The sequence below is a fragment of the Asterias amurensis genome, chromosome 2 (genome assembly GCF_032118995.1).
Source record: "Asterias amurensis chromosome 2, ASM3211899v1".
NCBI classification, from domain to species: domain Eukaryota; kingdom Metazoa; phylum Echinodermata; class Asteroidea; order Forcipulatida; family Asteriidae; genus Asterias; species Asterias amurensis.
In genome coordinates, this window is record NC_092649.1 from 13,976,135 (window position 1) to 14,001,965 (window position 25,831).

The 25,831-nt window shown below is 38.4% G+C and overlaps 1 protein-coding gene and 1 long non-coding RNA gene across 3 annotated transcripts; both read left to right on the top strand.

Annotated features, from left to right (window-relative positions):
- The first annotated feature begins 463 nt into the window (after positions 1 to 463).
- LOC139954111 (inter-alpha-trypsin inhibitor heavy chain H3-like) lies at positions 464 to 18,369 on the top strand. Of its 2 annotated transcripts, none has more exons than XM_071953774.1 (15): positions 464 to 515; positions 1,800 to 1,956; positions 5,245 to 5,456; positions 5,610 to 5,720; positions 6,135 to 6,273; positions 7,007 to 7,276; positions 7,512 to 7,797; positions 8,040 to 8,620; positions 9,828 to 10,059; positions 10,234 to 10,326; positions 12,359 to 12,466; positions 13,901 to 14,005; positions 14,118 to 14,231; positions 14,457 to 14,822; positions 15,326 to 18,369. In XM_071953774.1, the coding sequence occupies exons 1-15, from the start codon at positions 508 to 510 to the stop codon at positions 15,490 to 15,492; spliced, it is 2,949 nt and encodes a 982-aa protein (XP_071809875.1). In that variant the 5' UTR covers positions 464 to 507; the 3' UTR covers positions 15,493 to 18,369. The 2 variants fall into 2 exon arrangements, with proteins under 2 accessions (XP_071809875.1, XP_071809876.1); XM_071953775.1 differs by lacking the exon at positions 464 to 515 and adding an exon at positions 680 to 818.
- A 1,860-nt stretch (positions 18,370 to 20,229) lies between these two features.
- On the top strand, positions 20,230 to 25,230 carry LOC139933996 (uncharacterized). Its single transcript, XR_011785668.1, has 3 exons — positions 20,230 to 20,404; positions 22,689 to 22,890; positions 25,140 to 25,230. It is a non-coding gene; the product is annotated as an uncharacterized lncRNA (long non-coding RNA).
- The last annotated feature ends 601 nt before the right edge of the window (positions 25,231 to 25,831 follow it).

Below are 25,831 nucleotides of genomic sequence, written 5' to 3' on the forward strand. Positions count from 1 at the left end.
GACGTCACGAACAGCGCCCTCTCGGGTCGGGGTCTACTCTTAAATTTGTAAATAACATAAGAACTGATTTTGTTAAACCTTAGTTAACTGTTTATTCACATTCCACTCATCAAAACACATATATTAGTGACAAAAGCTTTATTTTGAAAAAATACCACTTCCAGGTGACTTTAAACAAGGGAGGAAAACCTGAGTCTTTGCATTGGTCTAATGCAGATGCCTGTTAACAGGAAAGGGGTGTGTAGGTCACTAATTTACCGAGCAGCTGCTGTTTAAACCGATGTACCAGGCGTTGAGGATTATCAAGTGTACGGAGTGGTCTTTTTTCAAGGCACCAATAGTACACCGTGCACTGACCAAGCACGACAAGAAGAGTGTATCGGATGCTAAAAGCGACTTGAATTAAGTCTCTGGGGGAAGACTTTGACTCACTGACAAATGGGTAGCACAACAGAGTGGCACCACCGAGGAACGGTCGCTTGATGGGGATGTTTCTAGGAAAATCCGATGATATAGTGAGTTGTTATTTTATTTGTTGGTTGTTATTTTTTTCTTCGTGAACAATCGAAATAACAGACACTTGTCGTAACTTGGAAAAGAAAACGCTGTATTGGGAAGATAGAAGGGGTTATAAAAAGGAAACTATATTTCTGTGGTAAGTCACTTTGGTCACCTGCGAGACACAGTGAAGGAGCTATAATATAAGGGTCTGGTTTCGCTGTCTGACAGTTCTGTATTAAGATTGTATTATCTAGTAATCTAGTACACCTGCTCAAATAATTCGTGCACCTACCTCCTATCTCATCGACATTGGCAAGGTAAGTTGCAATGGATTGATAATTGAACTGTGTTGTAATTGTATGCTGTTGTTTTCTTTGGTTAGGGCCATGTCAAACGAGGCAATTTACGGGCAACCAGGTCCAGGCAAAAAGAACATGGCACGCGGCGACGGCACCCAAGATGTCACACACGAAAAAAGACCAGCTGCTTCGCCGCTCGCACTGCCGTCGATTTCACAAAACTCTTCCTAACTTAAGACTAATCTAAGGACTTTAGGACGAGTCCCAACCCTGCACTGTAGCATGCAAACCTTACTATTGATCCTAAGTTAAGACGGGTCACTCGTCCTAACTCGAGATAAGACGAGTCCTAACTCTTTGTGAAATCGACCGCTGGTCTCTTTTCGTGCGTGATGCAGAAATGTTTGAACTGATTATCGTTTTGTCTATAAAACTGTTAGCATTTAATCGCAACTCGTTCATGTTTTAATGAATTATTGTTTGTGCACGTTTACATGGGGGATACTGCAACACTCGATTGAAAAAGAAATTGGGAATATTATAAACACCAATCACAAACAACCAATCTTTATAATTGCACAAAGCAAGAAAAGTGCGGTTCATTAACTGGACAATATTATAATACTTATTCTTATCGTTGTTAAAAATGTTAGCTTAGGGATTCGAACCCAAAACCTTGTAATTGCAAGTCTTACTACAGGAATATAAACAGGCATGCAAGTTTTTATCTGATCAGCTGATTTCCTCTTTTTCTTTTCAAAATAGTGCAATGGGAAACTAAAAGACACTGTACAGAAGTGTGTTCGGTCAACTCTCTTTTTTGTTTGCAATTAGAAAACTGCATGTCTGTGTATAGATACGAAGTGCGATAAGTCATATCAAAAGCTGTGCATACCTTGAGTAATTTCACTGATGTCCATCTCAAATATTTCTTGTAAACCTGAGAATCCACAGCCATTGATTTCTGTCATCGGGAACCTTTATTATTATTGTCACCAGTTGCCGGTCAAGACGAAACATGGCGTCCATGCTGACGTTGTTTACGGGAGTGATTGCCACCGGGTTGCTCTACAATATCACCGGGTCCTCAGCAGCCCCTGCGGCCCTCGGCAGCCGGTCCATCCTGGAAGTCATGAAGGAATTGGAGTTTGTCCCGGTAAATACTTTCGAACTGTTGACCAAAACATAGTGGAACAAATGTTGAGTATGTTTGTTGAAAGAAGCTCTTTTTAAACTGGTATGGAAGCCCCGTCAACGTAGAGCTTCTGTGGGTGAAACAAAATCAGTCGGTGGAAAAATAGGAATGTTAGGGAAACTGGATGACTTTGTCCCGGTAGATCCTTACGAACTGCTGACCAAACATAGAGTTTATTGAAATGTTTTCACAATAGGTGAACAATAATGAAGTGTAAAACTGCTTGTTGAAAGAAGCTCTTTCTAAAACGTAATGTCAGTCTCACCGTGTGTGGACCTTCTGTGGGTGGTAACTAAACCAGTCAGATGGAAAAAAGGAATGTTGTGAAATGCAGTAAGCCGAGATTCGACAGAATTTTTTTTAAATAAATAATGAAAGGGACAATTTGCGTGCATATTTGGCGCTTGTGGCTTAAAAAAAAAAAAAAAAAACACTTTTTGTTTAAAGTAGAACAACCATGATTCACATAATTAATATCATTTAAAATCGGTGTTTTTGTGTAATATCGTGACGACACACGGTCTGCCTTTTTAATAAGTTTAATTTAAGACGGAAGATTGTTTACTACTCTCTTTTGGAAGTACAGACTATGTCGGGAAAGTATTGTTTGAAGGATGTTCATGGTGTGGAGAAATAGAAATTTAAATCAATAGTAAACTTGCGGGTACAAAAAATGTATAAATCTCCTTTGTGTGAGCATGGTGTGATTGTTGACTCTGAGAAGAGCCGGTTTGGTCTCGACGTTTCGAATATTATACTCTGCTCGTATTCATTATTATCTCGCAACGTCGCGACGCGTCGACGATCAATGATTTCAAATTTCCACAGGTTTATTATTTTATGCATATGTTGAGATACAGCAAGTGAGAAGACTGGTCTTTGACAATTACCAATAGTGTCCACTGGCTTTAAAACTTTTCTCATTTGTACACACTAAGAAGATTGAAATCAAGACTGCCAACACTTTAACTTTTACTCTATGGTATTTATTACCAGTTTTAATTTGTTATTTTTGTATTAAACATATTTTCACGCAAACATATATGACTCTTTAAATTTGTCTCAAATAGTGTGTTAACAATAAAAGTAATTTTAAATTAAGACAGATAACATATTTGTTGCTCTTTATAAAATATTTTAGCGTGAAAGAAAAGATACCAGGAGGCCGCGAAGTTTTAGTTCTAACGTATTTAGCACGAATGGCGAACCATGGGGCGACAGCCACCGAGGGACCAGCTGGAGTCTCCATCGGAACCCATTATTTGGCACGATGAGGCCCACGTTAAAGTCACCTGGAAATAGAATTTTTTTTCTTTCAAACATAAGAGTATATGCCTACGAACAATAAAACAATTTTTTTTAGTAATTGTTTGTCACGATTTATATGTTTAAAAAATATATATAAAGTTGTTTGGGGGGCTGACTCCGCCTACCCCTTTTGTGACGTCAATCGAGGCAGACTTTGCCTGCAATGCGTATAGTAAACACACGTGCAAAGTACATGTACGTCCAAGTCGTGAGTTGGTACATTTCAAAAAGTGTTTTTCTGCATTCAGCAGCAATACACCTGGTCGGCATTGCCGGAAGCAAACAATTTTTTTTTTTTTTTTTTTTGAAACGTACAAACTCACGACTTGGTCCGTACACGTACTTTTGCAATTGTGTTTACTCTACGCTGTACAGGCAAAGTCTGCCTCGATTGACGTCACGAATAGCGCCCTCTCGGGTCGGGATCTACTCTTAAATTTGTAAATAATATAAGAACTGATTTTTTTAAACCTTAGTTAACTGCTTATTCACATTCCACTCATCAATACACATATATTAGTGACAAAAGCTTTATTTTGAAAAAATACCACTTCCAGGTGACTTTAAGCATTGCTTAGCAAGCATGTGCTTAGCAGAAAAGAGCAGGATACAAGGCACAATGGTACATGGGATATGGTATTTTGAATGATAACCTTAATCTGACGTTTATGTTGCATCGAGAGTAAAGAGTATTCATTTTGCTTTTAGTAATTACCCATAATTCACCGTTGTCAGCACTGCAGTACTTTCCCGGATTCTGTGAACAAAATCACAGGTGTATTACCCGTATATTGCAATTATAGAGTGCCCATTGCCCAACTGAATCTGTTGTTGAGCTCAGCTGCTTTCTGTTTTTAAGCACCTCAACGAAGTTGGCCTCTGTTCCATTTCAAAGAAAAACTGTCTAAAGGCAGTGGGCGCTATTGGTAATTGCTAAAAATTATTTTTAAGCATTCAAAGTTACTTAATATCGAGTAATGGAGAGCTGTTGATAGTAAAAAATAAAAAAATAAAAGTAAAAACTAACTGAAGTAACTTAGTTTTTGAGAAAAGACTGTTCTTTGACAATTATCAGTGTCCATGTCTTTAACGTGGTTTTAGACTTAATGTGACCGTGCGTCAATAAAGTAAAATAGATAGGCAAATAGCGACATTATAGCTATAAAACCTGAGTGGTGCCCTTTTCGTTCTTTTCTTGGCTGGACTTGGGTTTTGCCATGTCATGGGAAACAAGGGGTCTAAGTCTGCCTCCTTGAAATACACTTTATTGTCGTCTCGTCGACAGTAGGACCTCTTATATCCATTTTCTAAAATTACTCAACTTGACACGAACAACAGCATGAGGAGAACACAACATGCTCACAAAAGAACTGGCATAACAAATGCATTTTGCTGTTAGACATTCAAACATAAAAAATTGCGCTCGGTGTTCAGCATTGTGTAATACGATCGAATTTCTGTGTTAAAGAAGGAAAGGTATCCTTAGTAATTACTTCTTAAATTTAAAGGCAATTTAAACTTTTGGTTAGAAGCCTACGGCAGCTTTCAATAGGGTTGGGCATTTTGAAGAGATGTTTAACGAAATGGGGATATGTCTAGTTGGATATAAGTTGTTATAATATGATGATTGTTACTGTCAGTAACGTTTCTCAGACTGTGTAATCCCATTTTTTTTTATAGAGATCAATTCTTCCTGTGTGTTCGCGTCGGATTTTCGGGGATATTTAAAAAATAAACGGGGACCACCTTTTGAAATAAAATTGTAACATGTTGGTTTTAATGTATGATAACAACTACTTGTACATATGATTAAAATACTCATTGGACTCAAACACCAAATGTATATTTACTCTTTAGAACTACAATTGCGGATTAAATTCCCCTTATAATTTCAAGTTCATCTTTGTCCAATAAAAGTGGTTGTTGTAAATTTCCGATCAGGTTGAAACTACTTCCAACGGCCCTGATGGTAAAAACTCTACCGACACCGACACTGCTCTGAGATTGAGGGGTCTGCGTGTGACGTCAACCATAACAGCCCGCTTCGCCAAGACAGTCGTGACATGTCACGTGACCAACCCAGCGAGTCAGGGTCAAGAGGTCAACTTTTACATCGAGCTCCCTAAAGAGGCATTCATCTCGGGATTTCTGATGTGAGTTCAAGACACTAACTTCAGTACTTAAAGGGACATTCAAGAAGATGAAATGTATTATATAAAATGCGCATGTGATTTTGTGTTTATTCAAAGAGATATTGGATATAATATGGGCCAAGTTATTAACAATCTTCCACTTTCCTCCAACAGTGAGACAGAGGGGGAAGTGTACCGTTCCAGGGTCGATGAGAAAGAGAAGGCGAAGGCGGCTTACGAGCAAGCCAAGCAACAGGGACAGACAACTGGACATGTGTCACAGACGTGAGTACAAATAGCGAATTATTTCCATTAAACTTACTACATTTCAGCTGTCTGCGAATGGTGAAACTATACTCGACTGAAGGCACTGGACGGACACAAGTTTTTCCAAAAAGTTGTTATTATATGCATATGTTGGGATACACCGAGTGAGAACACTGGTCTTAGACAGTTAACAAAGGTGTCTAGTACCTTTAATTTGACATGTTCCATGACACAGAAACATACACACACGCCCAATGTATGTGTCCACCGATTCGGTCAGTGGGTGTGGTCGAACTCGTCTTTGGGTGTGATCGGACAGCAGTGTTTTATGTTGCTTTCTTATTGGCAGGCACTCCCAACCGTCAATCAACGTTGTGTATACACAACACGCGACACTAATTTTACAGAAGCTCATTTTGTTTTTTGGTACAGGTCCGAAAAAAGGAATGACTTTACGGTGTCCATCAACGTTGCCGCTGAGGGCGCCCTTTCATTCAACCTGACCTACGAGGAGCTGCTGAAGAGACACAATGGCTATTTCGTAAACGCCATTTCTATTTCACCTCGCCAGGTAAGATCCCTAAGATGCATTCAAGGGAGACTGTAATATGGTAATAACTCTAAAGATTGTCCCAAGTAACATTATTACTCCAAAAGTAAAAGATCGTTAGAAGCGACTTTCTTTTTAATAAAAAAAAGACCCTCTTTATTTAAGAGTTCATCAGACAAGTCTTATTTCAAGACAGAACTCTGAAAGCACACAGTTCTACGCAACAAATGTGTTGTTGTTGTTGTTTTCCTAATTATTTTCTAGCAACACCGACGAACGTTTCTGCGCGATTTTTCACAGTTGTTATATTATGCAGAGGATACCGTTGTGGATTTCACAAAGAGTTAAAACAAGTCTTATCTCAAGTTGGGACGAGTTACTCGTCCCAACTTGGGACTAGCTTTAATATTATAATATCTCCTAGGATTAGCCCTAACTTTTGTTTTTGAAATCGACTCCTGTGTTTTTTTTTACAATTATTACCAAAAATACACCCTATTCTTTATTTCACCATCTAGTGGTTAGCATTAGACTGTAATTTGATGCAAAAAAAAAAAAAGGCTAGGTTATGTATGCTGTGTACAAAAAAAATTAAACTAAATTAATCAGTACACACACTGTAAACATTCGATAGTATTACATCTGACTCCGTACGCCGTGCTCCGGGAGGTCTGCCCTTACCCAAGTTAGGACCGTCTCCTGGGCTCGTGGGGTAATTACTGGTCTATTAATACTAGCATTAATATTTTTTTAGCTTGTAAAGCATCTTATTGTCGACGTTCACATCGAAGAACCTCAGGGCATCGACAGAGGTAAAATAGATTTCTTTTTGAAGCGTCCCAGCTCGACAGACTTTGCAGTGCGCCCTCAATGGGCAGAGATGAAACAACTTCAACGTGACCGTGTCCACGTGCAGTTTCACCCAACCACTGAGGAGCAAGAGCTGCTCGCATCTGATGGCGTGCTGGGTAAATTCGTAGTGAGATATGACGTCATCCATGGAGAAAATGCTGGCAAAATTGAGGTTTGTCCCTGAAATTATAATACAAAAATACATCATTATCCCAACTGTAAAAACATTTCTCTTTTTCAATTTGTTTTTCCTTAAGTAAATTCAATATTTTTTTGGTAAATTTGTGCCAATCTAAAACTCGAAAACACGTGCAGCAGCAACGAATGGAAGATAAAAAATTGTAGAGTTAGCTAATTATCGAATTTGACTCAGAGGTTATTTTGTTTACTGTGCTTTTTTGGAACAGATTGTCAACGGCTATTTCGTGCACCACTTCTCCCCTGCTGGATTACGACCAGTTAGTAAGAACGTGGTCTTCGTTCTGGACACCAGCGGATCCATGAGTGGTACCAAGATACGGCAAACGAAAGAAGCAATGGGGAAAATCTTGACGGAACTGCGCGAGCAAGACAACTTCGGATTGATAACGTTTGCGTCTCAGACCACAGTTTGGCGTGAGACCATGATGTCGGCAAATAAAGATAACATCGAGTTAGCCAAGGGAAAGATAAGTCAACTGAGAGCGAACGGAGGTTTGTCGAATGTACATTTTCATTCGAGTTTTGTATACTTGACTGTCAGTTTGGCTATTAAGCGGGGTTTGAAACTATGTATGCATAGTGGAATTACAATCTAGTAAGGTTTGCGGTAACACCATATTATAATATTATCTAATTGAGTCGGGTGGTTCTGAAAAGAACTCTTATGTTTCAACTCGTGCTTTTTTTATTGTTACAATTTTTCAACTTTATACCGTGTTGTTTATTCTATACAGGAACTGACTTACATGGAGGGATCGTAGCAGGTATTGATATGTTGGAAGACTTCAAACGTAACGAGCTCGGGTCTGACGGTGCTTTCCCACTCATCATCATGTTGACTGACGGGCAGCCAACCTCCGGTCGAATCACACACGCTGACGGCATCGTTTCAGACATCAAATCGAGAATGGAAGGGAAATTTTCCCTGTTCTGCCTCGGTTTCGGCAACAATGTGGATTTCTCCTTCCTGGAAAAGCTCTCCCTTCAGAATCGCGGTCTCGCCAGGAAGATCTACGAGGATGCCGACGCAGGGCTGCAGCTGGTGGGGTTCTTCGACGAGGTAGCCACCCCTTTGTTGACTAATGTTGTCATCAAGTACGAGAACACCAACAACGCTATCCAGGTCAACAGCATTTCCCAGAGCGAGTTCCCTGCGTACTTTGACGGCACTGAGTTGGTTGTGGCAGGCAAGTTAACTACTCTGCTCGATGATACCGATGGTGAAGTTTCGCCAGAACCGGTGAGGATTATCTGCACAGTCCTTGCTACATCCTGGGAAGATGAAATTATACTTGAAACCGAAACTGAAGTCAAGGTGGGTGTATTAAAAGTGTACTCACAAAATACAACTGCATGCAACTTGCCTACTGACAGTTACATTAATTTTTAGCCTGTTAACCAATATTGGTCATGATTCAGGTCATGGATCAGTCGTTTGGTCTACACTCTACAGGGACAACATGAGGAGCTGCTGAAAGATATTTTAGAAACGTTGTGCAAGGAACACATCTAGCCGTGTAGTAAGAGACACACCTGCTGTTTGCATTGGACTTAATTTGGGTAAACTAACCGAGCCAATGGGTAACTTACCCATTTTAAGTCCAATGCGAACAGGCCATCCGGAAGTTTTCCTCCCAGGTAATTTACCCGACCCGAATGGGTAGTTTAACCGAGCCAAAGGTGCCCAGGAAGATTGACCAGGCCAGTTTAACCGAGCCAGAAAGTCCAATGCGGACGCGACGACTCTGTTAAATCTCCCATCCGTCCGTGACCCGAAGAAGCTGACATGTTTTGTCATGGAAGAATAAGATTTTCGTGATTATCGAACTATTCGATGTTACGCATGCAGGTGGCCAGCTCGGTTAGTTTACCCGATTCAAATAAATCCAAGTGCGGACGGTGGAAAAGTTAACCCGTCGGAATGTTACCCAGCGTCATGGTTAAGTTACCCAAAACATTAATCCAGTGCGAACACGGCTTTATTAAATACCAGTTTCGCAAGACAGTTTCGCTACTCTGATTGGTGGAGAGCGCGTCACGTGTGGTGTTTAAACCTTTGATAATGACCAGTCAAAAGTGTTGAAACATGGGCGTGGTACGCGAGCTTGCACCTGTGCTTATAAGACAGTTTCTTCGTTCCTATTGGTCGAGAGCAACGGCCGGGACAGTTGTGCCACATCACGCGATACGCCCGACGCGCACAGCAATCTCCTTATAAGGAGTTGTTTACCCGAGGGTCTTACCATTTCATAGCTGGAGGGGTGTTGTGTTGAAAGAAATCATTGAACAATTATATTGATTGAATTTATTTCACTCCTTGGCCGAAAAGGTATTTGAATGGGAAACAAAGTGTGTTGAATCGGTTTTCAACTAGTGGTTTAAACTCGGCGAGGCCATGTTCTTGATAATTTTACCGAGACGGATTATCAAGAACCAGCCCTCACTCGGCGGGTTTAAATCAGTAGTTGAAAACCTCTTCACCACACATTGATTCCCTCATTGAATAAATTGTTCTCGTGCAGAAAGAGACGGAGGGGATGTTGAGTCCACGATCCGTAGACGACTTTGCGCAGAGGTTATGGGCATTCTTGACCATCAAGGAACTTCTGCGCAAGCGTAGTGCATCCGACGGCGACGCCGAGAAGGCAAACCTGACGGAGAGGGCGCTAGAGCTGTCTCTCAAGTATCACTTTGTGACGCCACTGACGTCACTGGTGGTGGTGAAACCTGACGAAGAACCTGTGGTTAATGTAGGTAAGTATCAGGGAATAACTTTTCAGGAATGAGTTATTTCTGAGATCATTCTCAAAAAGTGTCTTCTTGGACTGTTAAATACTAACATTTAAAAATGATTTATATTTCTTTTCTTAGTAGTAATTTCAAGTTTCATTGCTGATGGATTTTCTGAATGTTTTTGTTTCGGGTCAGGGCCGATTAGAATTCAAGACGAATCTTCACAGGATCGACTAGTACGCAAACAATCAGTGCCATCATTTCATCCACGTCATCATCTGCAATATGGTGAGTTTTTGTTTTGTTTATTATATGCTTCGGACATAACAATGATTAGTAAAACAAGCAAAGGCCGTCAAGGGAAAGGCAAAAGCCAGAAAACTGTCATCAAAAAAGATGTGCTCTAAAGACCTTGCTCACAAAAAGGATAAACATGCATATACAATACATCTAAAGTTGTAGTAACATTTAAAACATAAGATGTCAAGTATAAGCAATACAACATCGATATAAGGATATTAAAGTTTAAAGACACTGGACGCTCTTGGTAATTGTCAAAGACAAGTCTTCTCAAATGTGTATCTCAACATATGCATAAAACCACAAACCTGTGAAAATTTGCGCTCAATCGCTCATCGAAGTTGCGAGATAATAATGAAAGAAAAAACACCCTTGTCACACAAGTGCTTTCAGATGCTTGATTTCGAGACCTTGAGGTCTCGAAATCAAATTCGTGGAAAATTACTTCTTTCTCGAAAACTACGTTTTACTTCAGAGGGAGCTGTTTCTCACAATGTTTTATACTATCAACAGCTCCCTATTTCTGGTTACCAAGTAAGGTTTTATGCTAATAATTATTTTGAGTAATTACCAATATAGTGTCCACTGCCTTTAATGTGAAATGATAATAATACAAATTTATAATGCGTACAGTATATATCTGGAGTAAAACCATCGAAAGGTGCCGGTTGCTAGCAAGTCTAACAGATTGAACAGATGAGTCTTGAGGTTACGTTTGAATGTTGACAGATCAGGTGTGCCCCTCAGCTCGTCTGCTAATAAATTCCTGGGATACGGTGCGCAGCTGGAAAAGTCCACTTGCGCAAAGTTAATGGCACAACTTACGCAATAAACGTTGCGTAAGTGGACTTACGCAGTTTCATAAACTTTCGTGAAATCGGCTGCTGGACTGTAATGTAACAAAGGGCCCATCACTTTACAATGAACGACCATCACGTTTCCATTTTTGCCAAGTAAATATGAGGAAAGAAATTAATAGACGTATATAAGATGCTTCCTCCGAAATTCCATTTCAGTACAATCAGTATGTCTTTCAGAAGAAACTATAAATAAATAGTAAACTTGCGGCTACAACCATGTGTAAATATCTTATGATTTAGTGTTGGCTCTGAAAAGAGCCGGTTTGGTCTCTGTTGGTCTCTGTTCAAGTATGTCTTGTTCTTGTATATAAGAACGGTGAGAGATGCTTATACATCAAGGTTTGCCTTGGATCGGACGAGTTGGTCTATAAAAAGCGTTTGTAACCGTTGGTATAAAATGCATATGGTTAGAAAGATGTTTTAAAAGTAGAATACAATGATCCACACAAGTTTGCCTCGAAATTGCGTGGTTTTCCTTTTACTGTGCGAACTAACACGGTCGGCCATTTCTGGGAGTCAAAAATTTGACTCCCATAAATGGCCGACCGTGTTAGTCGACGAGGTAAAAGGAAAACCGTGCAATTTCGAGGCATGTTTGTGTGGATCATTGTATTCTACTTTTACAACATCTTTCTACCCATATGCATTTTATTAAAAAATTAAAAAAACGTTTACAAACGCTTTTCAAAGACCAACTCGACCGATCCAAGGCAACGTGTTCCTTTAAGTTTGAAAGGCAGTGGAACTCCCCAAATTGTATCATTATAAAACCTTACTTGGTTACGAGTAATGGGGTGAGTCTGATAGTATAAAACATTGTGAGAAACCGCACCCTCAGAAGTAACGTAGTTTTCGAGAAAACAGTAATTTTCCACGAATTTGATTTCGAGACCTCAGAATTAGATTTTGAAGTCTCCAAATCAAGCATCTGAAAGCACAAAACTTCGTGTTTCAAAGGGTGTTTTTATCTTTCATATCGCGCAACTTCGATGACCAATGAGCTCATATATATTACCAATAATATGCTGTATGCTCCTCTGTAGCCGTCATTTTGTCCTGTTTATTATTATTTTTATAGATGCTTACCAGTATTTTATCAATAGATACACCATCATTGTGTCTGTGTATTTCATCACAGCTCTGTCTCGGTTTATTTGCAGCTATAGAACCGATGAACTTTTTTCCAAGTGTCTATAATTATTATGGCAGATATCGAGGAAGACCAAACCTCTTCCTTCCAGTATTGCCCACGCGTAGACCACCGCCGCGTAAGTAACTTGAATTATTATAATGATGTCGGTTTTATAATTTAGTTCCTTATCGTCAAACTCCTTCCTCGTTTGTTTGTTGTTGTTTTTTTTCTTTTACCAGTTCTTGACTGTCTTTGAAAATGTGTTTCTTTTCTGCTAAGCACATGCTTGCTAAGCAATGCTTAAAGTCACCTGGAAGTGGTATTTTTTCAAAAAAGCTTTTGTCACTAATATATGTGTTTTGATGAGTGGAAGTTAACTAAGGTTTTAAAAAATCAGTTCTTATGTTATTTACAAATTTAAGAGTAGACCCCGACCCGAGAGGGCGCTGTTCGTGACGTAAATCGAGGCAGACTTTGCCTGTAATGCGTAGAGTAAACACAATTGCAAAGTACATGTACGGACCAAGTCGTGAGTTTGTACGTTTCAAAAAAAAAAAAAAAAAATTTTCCGGCAATGCCGACCAGGTGTATTGCTGCTGCTGAATGCAGAAAAACACTTTTTGAAATGTACCAACTCACGACTTGGACGTACATGTACTTTGCACGTGTGTTTACTATACGCATTGCAGGCAAAGTCTGTCTCGATTGACGTCACAAAAGGGGTAGGCGGAGTCAGCCCCCCAAACAACTTTATATATTTTTTAAACATATAAATCGTGACAAACAATTACTAAAAAAATTGTTTTATTGTTCGTAAGCATATACTCTTATGTTTGAAAGAAAAATATTTTATTTCCAGGTGACTTTAATCTTCTTTGTTTTCACCACTATTATGTTGTTGAATTGAATTAACTTGAAATCCACGCAATGTTCTCATTATAGCCCAATGATATATTGAATTATTTTAAGCCACTTATACAATAATTTTCGTACTCGTGAACACATTATTTCCTCTCTCTATCTCTCTGCTGGTAGTTTCTGCCGTCCTTTTTTATTTTTGAGAAAAAAAATGTAAGTTGACTTTGTAAGCTCTCAAACATAACCTTTTCATTAAATACTCAATTAAAATTTTACTAGCTGTTTACAAGTGTTGTTGAATGGTGCGGCCAGCCTCTGTCTGTTTGGTTTTGTGAAATTAAACGATGTGTGCGACCTAATAATTTGTTTTATTTGAGTGTACAAATGTTTACCAGTGAATGCTGAACTGTTGAAGTTCATATATCTTTTGACTGTGAAATGGTGACTCGTGAGAGAATTGTTTTTAATTTTTTTATCCACCAGTGCGACATGTTTTTCTACGTATATAAACATTAAATTTGTTTACTGTGGCGTTTTATCAATGTCATCAATGAAACTCATTAGAAATGAAAAATAAAATGAAGTTTATAGGCAGTTAACTTTATCTCAATGCAGGCTCGGAAAAACTCTCTTCTTTGTGAGCTCACAAAGGCAACTTACAGTTATTATAGTTAAGGTTTAATGCATTGTTGTTAATTATTAATCTTAATAGAGACACACATGCGTACAACGACTACAACAACGCCGACAACGCACACAACGACTACAGTAACGTCTACAACACCGTCGCTCACCACGCTCCGCGCTTCACAGAGAGGTGGGTATTCTTTGGTGTATAGGTAACAGGAAACTCAATTCTCATTTAGCCCTAAATAACAGAGTTTGCTTCTTTTCCTCTCCGTCCATTCATCTTTTTCTCAACACCATAGTTGACGAGAATGCCAATTTTTTGATGCGTGATGTACAGACGAACGTCACAATGTGCTTTGATACCATCGCGGTGCCTGGAGATCGTCTGGTTCTGCTGATAGACCCTGTTAACGGTGAGTTAATGTTGTTCATTAGCGTACAAAATTGCATGTTTTTGTTTCACACACTGTTTGCAACTTCGGCATCTTTACTTGAGGTTCAGTGGATTTTTTTTTTTTTAACGTGTTGAAAAAGATAATTTGGCTGAGCAAAAGACGTACAGCTTTAGGTTGCTGTTTTCCATTCCCTATAAACATTTAAAAGTTCTTAGCTTACTTGAATTCTCGTCCTTGTTTCAGATTTGGAAGTCAGGGCTCAAGTAGCAAGTGCGTTGAACAGTCACTCAGGGAATGGCCCCGCCCCGCTAATTATCGAACGACTCTTCGTGAATGTTGGTAGCCAACACATCGTTGTCTCCACAGAACAAATATCGTCTGCAGATGGCACATTCTCAGTCCCTTGGGTTGGCAACCAGATTCAGTTATACGGCGGTTTGGCTCTATCGGTGTCTCAAGATGGTGCCCGTCTGACCCTCCAGCCAAGTGCAGACATCAGCCTCGTTGTGACAAAGCATGTAGGGCGCCACCAAGAAGATACAGCCGACTATCTGGGATTCAGCACGGACAGTGGTGAAGGTTTTTCTGACTCTGTGGGCGGATTGATTGGTAAGTCAACTTGATCCATGGTGTAAACAAAAAAGTAAATAGAGTTTTGTTTTGATTAAATATGAGTGAGTGAAACTAAATTTATCAAGAGAACCCAAGGGGTCATGCAATCTTACTTAAAGGTAAATTACTAGCTGTTGAATTGTTTGGGGGAAATTACACCAGCTGAAAATGTTACCTACATTACATTTTCTGAAATCAAAGCGTATGAAGTGATGCAAACTCGTGTGGTATTTCTGTCAACTTCGTCAGCTTTGCAACATTTTCCATTAGAAAATTAGATAGAACCAATGGGAGACTTTGGGATGCTAGATGGCAGCAGACTTACCAGGTAAGTATCCATTGTTTACGTAGTTCTGAGCATGCGCACATTACCGAGAACAATGGATTTTACCTGGTACGTCTGCTGCCCCCATTGTTTAACCTTACGTGTGTGTTTATTAGCCAAAATTATATAAAAAGGATATGGAAATTAAAGTTCTTGCAAATCTTTCCCAAATAAGGTACCTTCGTAGGCAAAGAAATCCGCCTCATCCAAGACAGTGGAGATGCCAAAGCTTTCATCAGCATCGGCGGTGAGAAACGACAAGAGGTCACCCTAGAGGTCATGCGGGACATCCGGGAAGACACAGCCAAGTCATGTTGGTATTCTGGCATCAAATCGGCTTGAAGCAAAATGATAATAATGTTAAAGGTATATCCCAATGCAGGCTTGGTAAGAATACACAACATCATTGTTCAAAATGTTTTTTAGTCTGAAAGCTATGAAGTCCATAGTAGAACGAATTTCTCATCTGTTAATTTCCCCCCTCTGATACGAATTAGTCATATTTGAGAAAACTGTATTGACATTAAAAGAACAACGGATGTTTTCAATGGTTACAACAAAATTATTAAGGACAATTTGTTTACATGCCGAAAATCTTTACATTCCAAAAATTAACGTGAGTGGGTTTTCACTATTAGTATTAGTCTCCCGACTCACCCAACGGATTAAGCACACATTTCCAAATGCTTATGGTTTCATGTATTATGGTTGATCATTAAAAAAACATGAACTCTGCCTTTGAATATTTTGTCAGCGCAACCGATCCTGTATTATAGGCTACTTTAAATGTTCGCCGTTATACACTTTTCTGTGTTGTATTAAATATAAACTTATTACTCCGTAATTTCTTTTTAAAGGGCACAATTAAAAATAAAATTAGATTATGCTAGTTGAAGTAGTTGTCAATCATTAAAGGCAGTGGACACTATTGGTAATTACTCAAAATAATGATAAGCATAAAACCTTACTTGGTAACGATTAATGGGGAGAGGTTGGGTCTAAAAATTACTGCTCCCTCTGAAAATGAGTACTTTGTGTGATGAGAAAGAAGTTATTTTCCACGAATTTGATTTCGAGACCTCAGATTTAGAATTTGAGATATCGAAATCAAGCATCTGAAAGCACACAACTTCGTGTGACAAGGGTGTTTTTCTTTCATCATTATCTCGCAACTTTATTGATCGATTGAGCTCAAATGTTAACATGTTTGTTATTTTATGCAAGTGAGAAGTCTTTGACAATTACTATTATCTTCAAGTACGCGCTAATCCTCCAATCAGATTGGCAGAATGGAGTGGTGATAAAAACCTATATTGCACGGCTAATATTTGTCCGTATTCCACTCGCGCTTGTGTGATAACTTATAATATTGCACGGCTAATATCACTACCATGCGTCTTGTGTGTTCTATGTCACGCGCCAAGTTTGCTTGAAGATAAATACGTTATCACACGCGCGCTCGTGGAAATACGGAAAATATAGCGCGTCTGCGTCCCATATCCAACTCGGCCTTCGGCCTCGTTGGATATGGGACGCAGAAGCGCTATATTTTTCCGTATTCCACTCGCGCTTGTGTGATAACTTATAATAGTGGTCAGTGTCATTGAGAGATTGCCGCTTGATAATCTTGGCACATCATTGCGGGGAAATTATGTAAATCGAGCTGGCATAGTTCCATTGTCATTCATGTAGTGTTGTGACAGTTTGTAATGTAGTGAATTATAAATATAACTCTTTTTGTTTAATGTAGCTGTCTGTTTAAGACGTTCACGGAATTAATGAATTAATGAATTGTTACATAATTCTTCTGACTGCACGATGAGGGGTTATCTTTCAAATCCTTCAGCCGGACTTTGCTGAATCTGCCTCAATTTGATCGATTGGGGGAAATATTGCCTTGTGAGCATGCAAGTGTAATAAACTAAGATACTTTTTAGGCAGGCAAGATAGCAAACAATCTGTTGGTAAAAAAATGTTTACAATTTCATAGCACTGATATAAGCACAAAAAATTGCTTAGCATGAAATTTCTCCCTTGATAAAAACAGGAATGGCACCCAAATTTCCACGCGATTTTCAGTACAAGCAAATCAACAGCTGAATACCAGTAAGAAGCAACATGCAACAAATGGAAATTTGGTTGGTAATCCTGTTTTTATTAAGGAAGAAATTTCATGCTAAGCAAATTTGTGTACTTAGCAGCTCTATGAAATTGGGCCCTGTTCAGCACTTCAATTCTTCCAAAGAAACAATGGCTATAATAGTAAAAGCTGACCGGGTTTTGAAATTCTTCCATTTTCTCCTTATATCAAAAGTTGGCAAACTCTTTGGCTGCAAACTATGTATAGTTTGTATTGTCTTGGATTGTGGTGTGTAAATAAATGCCTGCAATTGGTTCATAAAGCTGTTTAAAACTCTACATTTCAAAAGAAAATCTGAATAATGTTGGTTTTCGCGTACCGCGCAACTTGCAATGACAATGTATTAGACCAACTCAACCAAAGCTTTAGGCACAAATCTAACGTGACAATAATATTTAATGCTACCCTTCCTTGCAGAACATAATCAAGTCTTACCGATGGCTTGGAATGTGTTGTTTGCCGAGTAGGCCTACTCTATTATTTAGACCGTTTGGGGTCTACATCCGAATAAACTATGCATGGTGAGATTATGCGAGTGTACACACAAATTTTGATGGTGATCAAAACATGTCAAATCAAAACATATGATAATTTTATGCCGTGAAATAAACCAGTCAGACACAAAAGTAAGGGCCTACAATGACTCTTTTTGAGCTGTTGCCATTTTTTTTTCATTAGCACGGTTGTTATGTGCTTGGAAATTTGTCGTGCTAAGCAGTTCCTTGAAGTTGAACCATTGCTATTGTTCTCCTTTTTAAAGATGTGATGCCATGATTGGGTATAAGATGGTATTAAAGATACGGCAAATGCACGATGAATTTTTGAGGAAAGGCTTGAAGGGGCACTCGCATCCAAACAACTACTTCCAACTGCCTAGGGGGGGGGGGGGTAATCACAATCACTATGTAAAAGATATATTTTGTAGCAAATGATTCCATTATAATAGTCGTATTGTTACTGTACAGTATTATGGTTTACTATAGGGTATGTTTTTTTTTTTTTATCAACTTATTTTGCATGGCAATCATTAAGCATTAACATAGCTTTGCCTTGAGTGAGAATGTTGTTTTATAAAAGAATGTTGGTAATTAAAATATACAGTCGGTGAAATGATATTTTGATAATGAAGAGGTCAATCATTGTAAACGTTAGTTAAATTTAAGGTTAGTAATGGATTTAAAATTTTATAAAATTTAAAAGAAAATCTGTGTCACTTCAGAGGGAGCCGTTCCTCACAATGTTTTATTCTTACACGGCAGTTAACGGTTGTATGGCTTCTGACTGGCACCCCGAACAAAGATATTGACAAAATAGGGACACCGCCAATATAGGGCTAGATAGCTCAGTTGGTAGAGCGCCGGCACGTTAATCCGGAGGTCGTTGGTTCGAATCCCACTCCAGTCAATTCTTTGTTCAACCCCCAAAATCAATGTTTTATTCTATCAACTTCTCCCCCATTATACTCGTCACCAAGGTTTTATGCTAGTAATTGTTTTGAGTAATTAACAATAGTGTCCACTGCCTTTTAACTTGCCCCTATTTGTATTCTTGAACTGAAGCAAAAAAAAAATTCATGAATTGGGACAGTTATACATTAACAAGTTCATTCAGTACATTCCTTTGTACTGGGGTGGGGTTTACTGTGGAATGCGGTCATCACCTGTATAGGATCTTCATTGTTAAGCAACAATGAGTTTAGCCCCGGCGTCTTCGAGGTAGTCGTTGTATAGATCATTCAACTGTCATTCAGATAGACGAGTCGCGTGCAGCAGGGCGGACGTCTGTACTTCAGCGTGGGATGGACATCGCGTTTTCTGATGAACTTTTGATAGTGTATGATAATTCTAACCATGGTCGAAATTTTGTGCATTCAGAATTATCTCGGCAAAAAAGCTGTTGGGACTAATTGTGATTTTTTTCTTCTTCTGAGGATTGAACAAGATATGAAGGACAAGAAATGAATCAACCTTGTGGATTATATTTGTCACACTGGCTAGTTGTTTTACGAAAACCACAGTGCAAAATTAACATGACGGGTAGAGGCCTTTATCATGAGATTCACAGAAATAACTTTGTTCCGTCTACGAACTTTGAAAACCAATTAAGTCGGTGTAGTTGCAGTATGAGCAGAACCGCCAGTGAGTTGCCGTCGACTAAAGACGCACATTGTTCCAGTAACTTTTTGGAGGTAAGGCTATTAAGTTACACATTTTCACCAATTTCTCCGAAAAGGCATAATCGTTGGATTAATAGAATAAAATAATTGTCTTCTGTTTCATAGCGAGTGAAAACAATGTTTTGATCGTGAATTTTGCCGTGAATCTTTTTAAAAACCTTTTCCACATGTGGTTCATTCTATGAACAGTGAAGTGCCATTTTGTAATTTTTTTTTAAACCAAACCGAAATCTTATATTAAATGACATTGTTAATTATAACTGTATCAGTGTGGTTAAGGAATCTGATATGATTGATACGACTCTTTAGGATCAGAGTAAAAGGTTTGCTGACGTTCCTCTCACAGCATCCAACAGTCACAAGTTTATGAAGCAGTTTTGTTTATCAGAGGGTGCGATTGGTATCAACCACGTTTCTTTTAAATATTTATTATCACTGAAGAGTGAAAACGTTCAAATTTTATTGTAACGAACCAAAAATTGTATTTCAATCAATGGGAATTAACGGCGATACAAAGTTTGGTTGAATGACTTTGTTAACCAATAGAGGGCGCAAATGTGCTCTAATGGTAGTCGCACTGATACACACTTCATGGATGTAAAAAGGCATAACTTTTGGGATTATTTTGTCGTATTATGAATTTAGTCTCAATCTCGTCATCACACCTGGTATGTAAATTACTCGTACACATTTATACAAATAATTCACTATGTTGTTTTCAAGGTGAGATTGATAATTAATCAGTGAAAGGCGTAGTATTTCTGGCTGGGTTAGGCGGTCGGGTCTATTTGTTGCGTCCTTCTGTGTTTGTCTCTAAAAGTTGACACGTTTCGAAAACGACGAGAGAGTAAATCCAACATTTTGGGTGGAGAAAGCGAGTGAGGAGACCCGCTCATGGTGCCAGTTTAATTAATAATACCTGGAGAGGCGGTAGGTTGGTGAGTAGGATTTTAGAATGTTATTTTGGGTAAAACTCGGTAACAATTGTTTGACAAATAAATTGCACATGACATGTGCGCTGACACAGTGTATGGATCAGTATTGCTCTATAGTATAACTACTGTTCAATGCATGCTTTAAAAAAGTGTGAACTAGGGTGGATGGTCACCTATGGAAAAGTAATCTTTAACATTGGTTTTTACATGACATACGAATTTATAAGATTTATGGATCCATTTGTGTACTAAATTTTCTGTAGCTGGTGAACAAAGCTATCTGCAGAGTGCAGTAATTTTGAGCCTACCTGTACCAGTACCACTGTGAGCAACCCAAAACAACTAGGTGTCAAAGCTTGTATCAATTGTCTCTGAATTTGTATAAAGAACTCTAGATTATCATGAATGCCTGTAACCAAGATTGAAATTAAATTGTAATGTTGAACTGGATGGGCATTAATTCAAGGTCTGACCCATCCACTTTGTTCTTCAGGTTCTGTCAACAAATCAAAAAATATATCGTAAGAGGTCCTGTTTTCAAGGTGTCCCTAAAATCGTGGCAAATCTTTTACCTCTCTGTGCGCGATGTAAACAGCCCTAGATAAAATTTGTGTGGTTTTCTTTGCCAAGCAAAGAGTCTCCTCTCCCTTGACCAAAACTTAGAAACACATAAGGCTCCACTGGTTTGTTGCACATGTAATGCAAAAAGTTTGGTATTTTAGGCATTTGTACAAGGTACAAAAAAATGTCATAATGTTGAGGCCATATAAAAAAAAATTGCTCATCGAAATAGTTGCATCAAACACTATTTCAATTCACAATTCAAGATGATCAAATCTTGTGACTGAACATTCTGCTGACTATTCTGGAAATAAAATACAAAGGCTTAAAGAAGCCATGTGCCTTATCATTTTGTAATATTTTTCGAGGTTTTTTTTTATAACCCTCATATCAATATTATTATTAATATTAAAATATAAACATGGGCTTGGTGATTCAATTATCACTGTTTATTTTACGCTTAAATATTTTTTGTTTTTAAAGAAGAAAAAAAATTATATAAAAATCAGATTTGAAAGCCAACAATTATTCACACTTTTTATTTAATTTTTATTTTTTTATATCTTTTGGAAATTACCATGGTAATTTTTAAAATGTCATAAAAAAAACATTTTGAATAAAATGAAGACAACTGCTGTCTATAGAGTCATACTCAGAGTCTCACAGACCACTTGCATTCACTGCGGATGTTTCTTTAATGAATGGCTTCACTGGGAAACCATACTTTCTCGTTTGCCTTGTAAACAGGAAAAACTCAAAACAAATGGGACCAGTTGAAGTCATCGAAGATCAGTGAGTGGTGTGAAAATTTCAATGTTCATCAAGTTTTAATATAAGTTTGCATACTTCTTATAAACAAATGAAGGTTATTATATTAGGGCATCAGTTGACATATAGGGCATCATAATTCTTTTCCCAATTCAAAGAAAAAGCCATAATACCAGGAAAACTGGTAAGAGGAGGATAATATTATTATGTTTGGTTTGCGGTAACACCATCATACTTGCCAGGTAGAGTTCCTCTGAGAAGTAGATACACCCATGGTGTTACCGCAAACCAAATACATATTGATACCTCACCGTATGCAATGCCTCAAAACACATAAATCAAAAATAATTCGCCCTCCTCCACAAGCCCACACTAATAGCTTAAGAATGTCAATCTTGCCCAATGCTTGCCACTTATTAAACCAAATTCAAAAGATAATCCCCTGCTTTTTGTCCCTCTTTTGTTGTTCCTGGTCTGCGTATCCACTAAAGATTTTTTAAGCCTCCTTTGTTCATGTGTTTCTAACCTTCCAGTACTTACAAAACTGTAACCATTAGGTGTGTATTAATTGTTGGTCACCACCCTTATAAGTGTTGGTGAATAAAGAAACTCTGTCACTGTATTTTGATTTTTTTTTTAAGGGGGGGGGGGCCTTTTGCCTTTCTGTAAACATTTTTACAAATTTATCTCTTTTCTTTACTGTAAGTTGTACCTAGATAAAATGTTAATTTTTTTTAACTGACATTTTAGTTTTAAAATTGCAGTGAGTTGAATCGGAAACTGTTATGTGGTTGCCCTGGTAACAGCTGACCCCCAAAGTTGTGTGTTTTTTCCAACACTATGACGCCAGGCAAATATTTTGGTAAAAACGTTGGGGAGGACACATTTCTTCCCTAAACTGTGCTAAAATGATAGCCAAATTGATGAACTTTGTTTGATGTCTCTTTTGTTCTGGTAGGAGGACCACGATTGGGGACGACTGCGGCAGACCCAGCTCACAGCAGCCAGGACTCAACACCCAGCGGTGGGCCAATTGGTCAGATAGATGAGACTGTGAGCTGATGACCACCATGAAGAAACTGTGATATGGTAGCAGTTGATGAGTAGTAGCAGTATCTGTGGATATGTTGAAGTACATTGGAGGTCACCAAAGGACCAAGGTAAAAACAACTTTGCACTATATCCGACCTCCACTCTGAAACTTTGTCTGATGACATTCACTGCATTTAAAAACGGACTTCATTTCCATTTCTGTGGTGTTTTGTGATCTCTCAAGCAACTTGCAGCAAATAAACTCATATTTTTCACACTCGACGAATAAATGAATTGAATGAAATTGAGTTTTCAGAACATAAAACTCATTTTGGTGGTTCAGGAAATAAAAAGACTTTTCACTACATGATAAATCATACAATAAGATTTTGACCCTTCTAAAAAAATAAAATAAAGGTCAAATTATTGATGGATTTAAGTGGAGGTCGGATAACGCAAGTTGAATTTCAAGACCAAGACAAGATCAAGACAAGCTGAAGACTTCAAAGAGTAAGAGAAGATCTAACCCGTTCTCTTGCAGAGTCCCACCCCTAGTACTTCCCCTTCCCCCCACGATGTTCGTCAATCTTGTTGATGTTGTCCTTACTTGTATAGCTTTTCTGGTGACGTCACAATGTCTTGGCATTTCTTGAGTTGCATATTGGTCGAAGCCAATGATGCTTTTTAATTAGGAGACTAGTCTTACTGGACATTTTTGCAGCTGTTTATACTTCAAGTCGTCAGTTGTCATGTTCATTTATAATCGTCATCGTTTCATTTAAAAAATAAATTAAAATACCGTTATGTTTAAATGAGGAGTACAAAATACCATTACAAAAAAATCATTACAGCAAAAAGCATTAAGTTAAAGCAAAAGCATTAAAACTAATAAGTAGATAATTAGTTAAAAAAAAACATTTAAAAAGATTTAGAAAGATTTGTTATTATGACCCCTTGGTGCTTTATGCTCTTATGGTTGACCATAAAACCCTGCACCATTTTTAAGTGTTTTTAAGAGATTTAATTGTGCAGTAAAATAGTTCAGTCCGATTTTTCATTTGACGATTAATGTTTGACGTGGGAGTGTTAATATATATAGTTTAGACATGTGTGCTAAATACATGTTTACACATTCTTATGATCAGCACTACATCAATTCTGAATGAGACATTTTCAGCTAAGCATGACCACGAATAACCTAAATTCTTTGAATACACAAATTCAAATAAAAACACAGCTGTAACCTTTCCTTCTCTGTCATGTCAAAAAGAGAAGGGGTTGGTTCCTGTTCCAATCACATAAATGTTTAAAACTCGATACCAGCAATTGCGAGCGCTGTTAAACCAAGAAAAACAAACTAGGGACAAAAATAGACAATGGACAAAAAAGAAAAGGAGGGTGCAACGGATGGAGAAAGGGGAAGATCATCAGTTGGAGATAAGATGTCAGTGATGTTTAGGTACGTATGAATGTTAAGACGGTAAAAGGAGTAAAGTATCTAAATTGGTGGCCTGGAGATAAAGACTAAATTATAACTCTCACACACTCTCTCATCAGCAGGTTCACTGACAATAGGTTAATTATGAGGTGTGACTGGCGTATTACTTATATAGTCTTGGTTCCTAGATGTTCACTCACAGTTCTTTTGTGGTATTTTCAGGCTAGGTTTTAAGGGCAGAAATTAGAAGTCCCTAAAAGAATTTGTTTTTGTCATGTTTTGAACTGCTTTGTCACAAGTAAATACCGAGTTGACGCTGAAGACTCTCCCTTTATGATGTCCCTGATGAGTGACTGGATGTCAGTGAGGTCAACTCCTTGCAGCAAAGGTCAAGTTTAACAGGTCAAGTATTAGTGTAAGTGTCAAGAAAACCAGCAATCCCTTTTCTCAACAGCTTCTAACCATCTCTTTTTGCAGCTTTTAATTACCTCTTCTCCATTTGCAGCCATAACCCGTTTCATGTACAGCGCTAAACGGGGACTTTTTTCTTTTCCAAAGTCTTTGACCGGTTATTGCTAAGGTAGTTGTTGTGGCTAACAATTGTGCATAGATGACAGCTCTGGGACTCCATGGAAGGCACTTGCTGTGGTAAATAAAGAATACTCAACATCCATCAGTTTGTTTGCATTAAAAACATGCAATGCAACCAACTGATAATGGGGAAAAGGTTTTGAAAGCACACAATGAACATTCCCTGGAATATTGTGACATTGTGTACAGTTCCATTGCAAGTCAATGGTTTAAAGGACTGAACAGAGGAGATTTTTGTGCACATGATTGGGAGCATTCTGCTTTAAATATTCTTTAGACCAGTGATACTTGTTTTCAACTAGCTTACTCTAATAATCTTTGCAAATCGTTTTTTTTTTCCTACTGCAGCTTGAGACAGTGATGTGGGAGGCGACATACAGCCATCATCTGAAAAGGTTCCATCATTGTCATGATGGTGATGAGGCCAAAAACCCTGTTTACACTGTCTGTCACCGACTAAAGAAGTACTGTGTCAGTCTAGTCAGATGACTATCAACTACACAGTGAACTGTTGAAGTGAGGTAGGGTTGGTGAGGCTAATTAGAAATGTTTGAACTGTATATCACATGGGCTCAATTTCATAGAGTTGCTAAGCACACAAAAATTGCTTAGCATGAAATAGCTCATAATTATATAAAAACAGACATACCAACGCCATTTCCATTTATTGCATTAAATTGCTTGTTACTTTTATTCAGCTGTTATTTGTCTGAAAATCATGTGGAAATATGGTTGGTAATTCTTTTTTTATCAAGGCAGAAATTTCATGCTAAGTAAATTTGTGTTCTTAGCAGCTGTTGGGAGTGTCGTGGCCGAGCGGTTAAGAGCACCGAATTCAAACTCTGGTGTTTCTGATCAGCAGAGTGTGGGTTCGAATCCCCAGCCGTGACACTTGTGTCCTTAAGCAAGACACACAACCATTGGTTTGTCCTTCGGATGGGACGTAAAACCGTTTGGTCCCATGTGTTGTGTAAACGCATGTAAAAGAACCCAGTGCACTCATCGGAAAGAGAAGAGGTCCGCCCCGGTGTTCCTGGCTG

Coding starts and splice junctions, on each gene's coding strand:
- LOC139954111 (XM_071953774.1), top strand. Junction 7,798..8,039: donor TCAACTGAGAGCGAACGGAG/GTTTGTCGAATG, acceptor TATTCTATACAG/GAACTGACTTACATGGAGGG. Junction 14,006..14,117: donor GCTCCGCGCTTCACAGAGAG/GTGGGTATTCTT, acceptor TCAACACCATAG/TTGACGAGAATGCCAATTTT.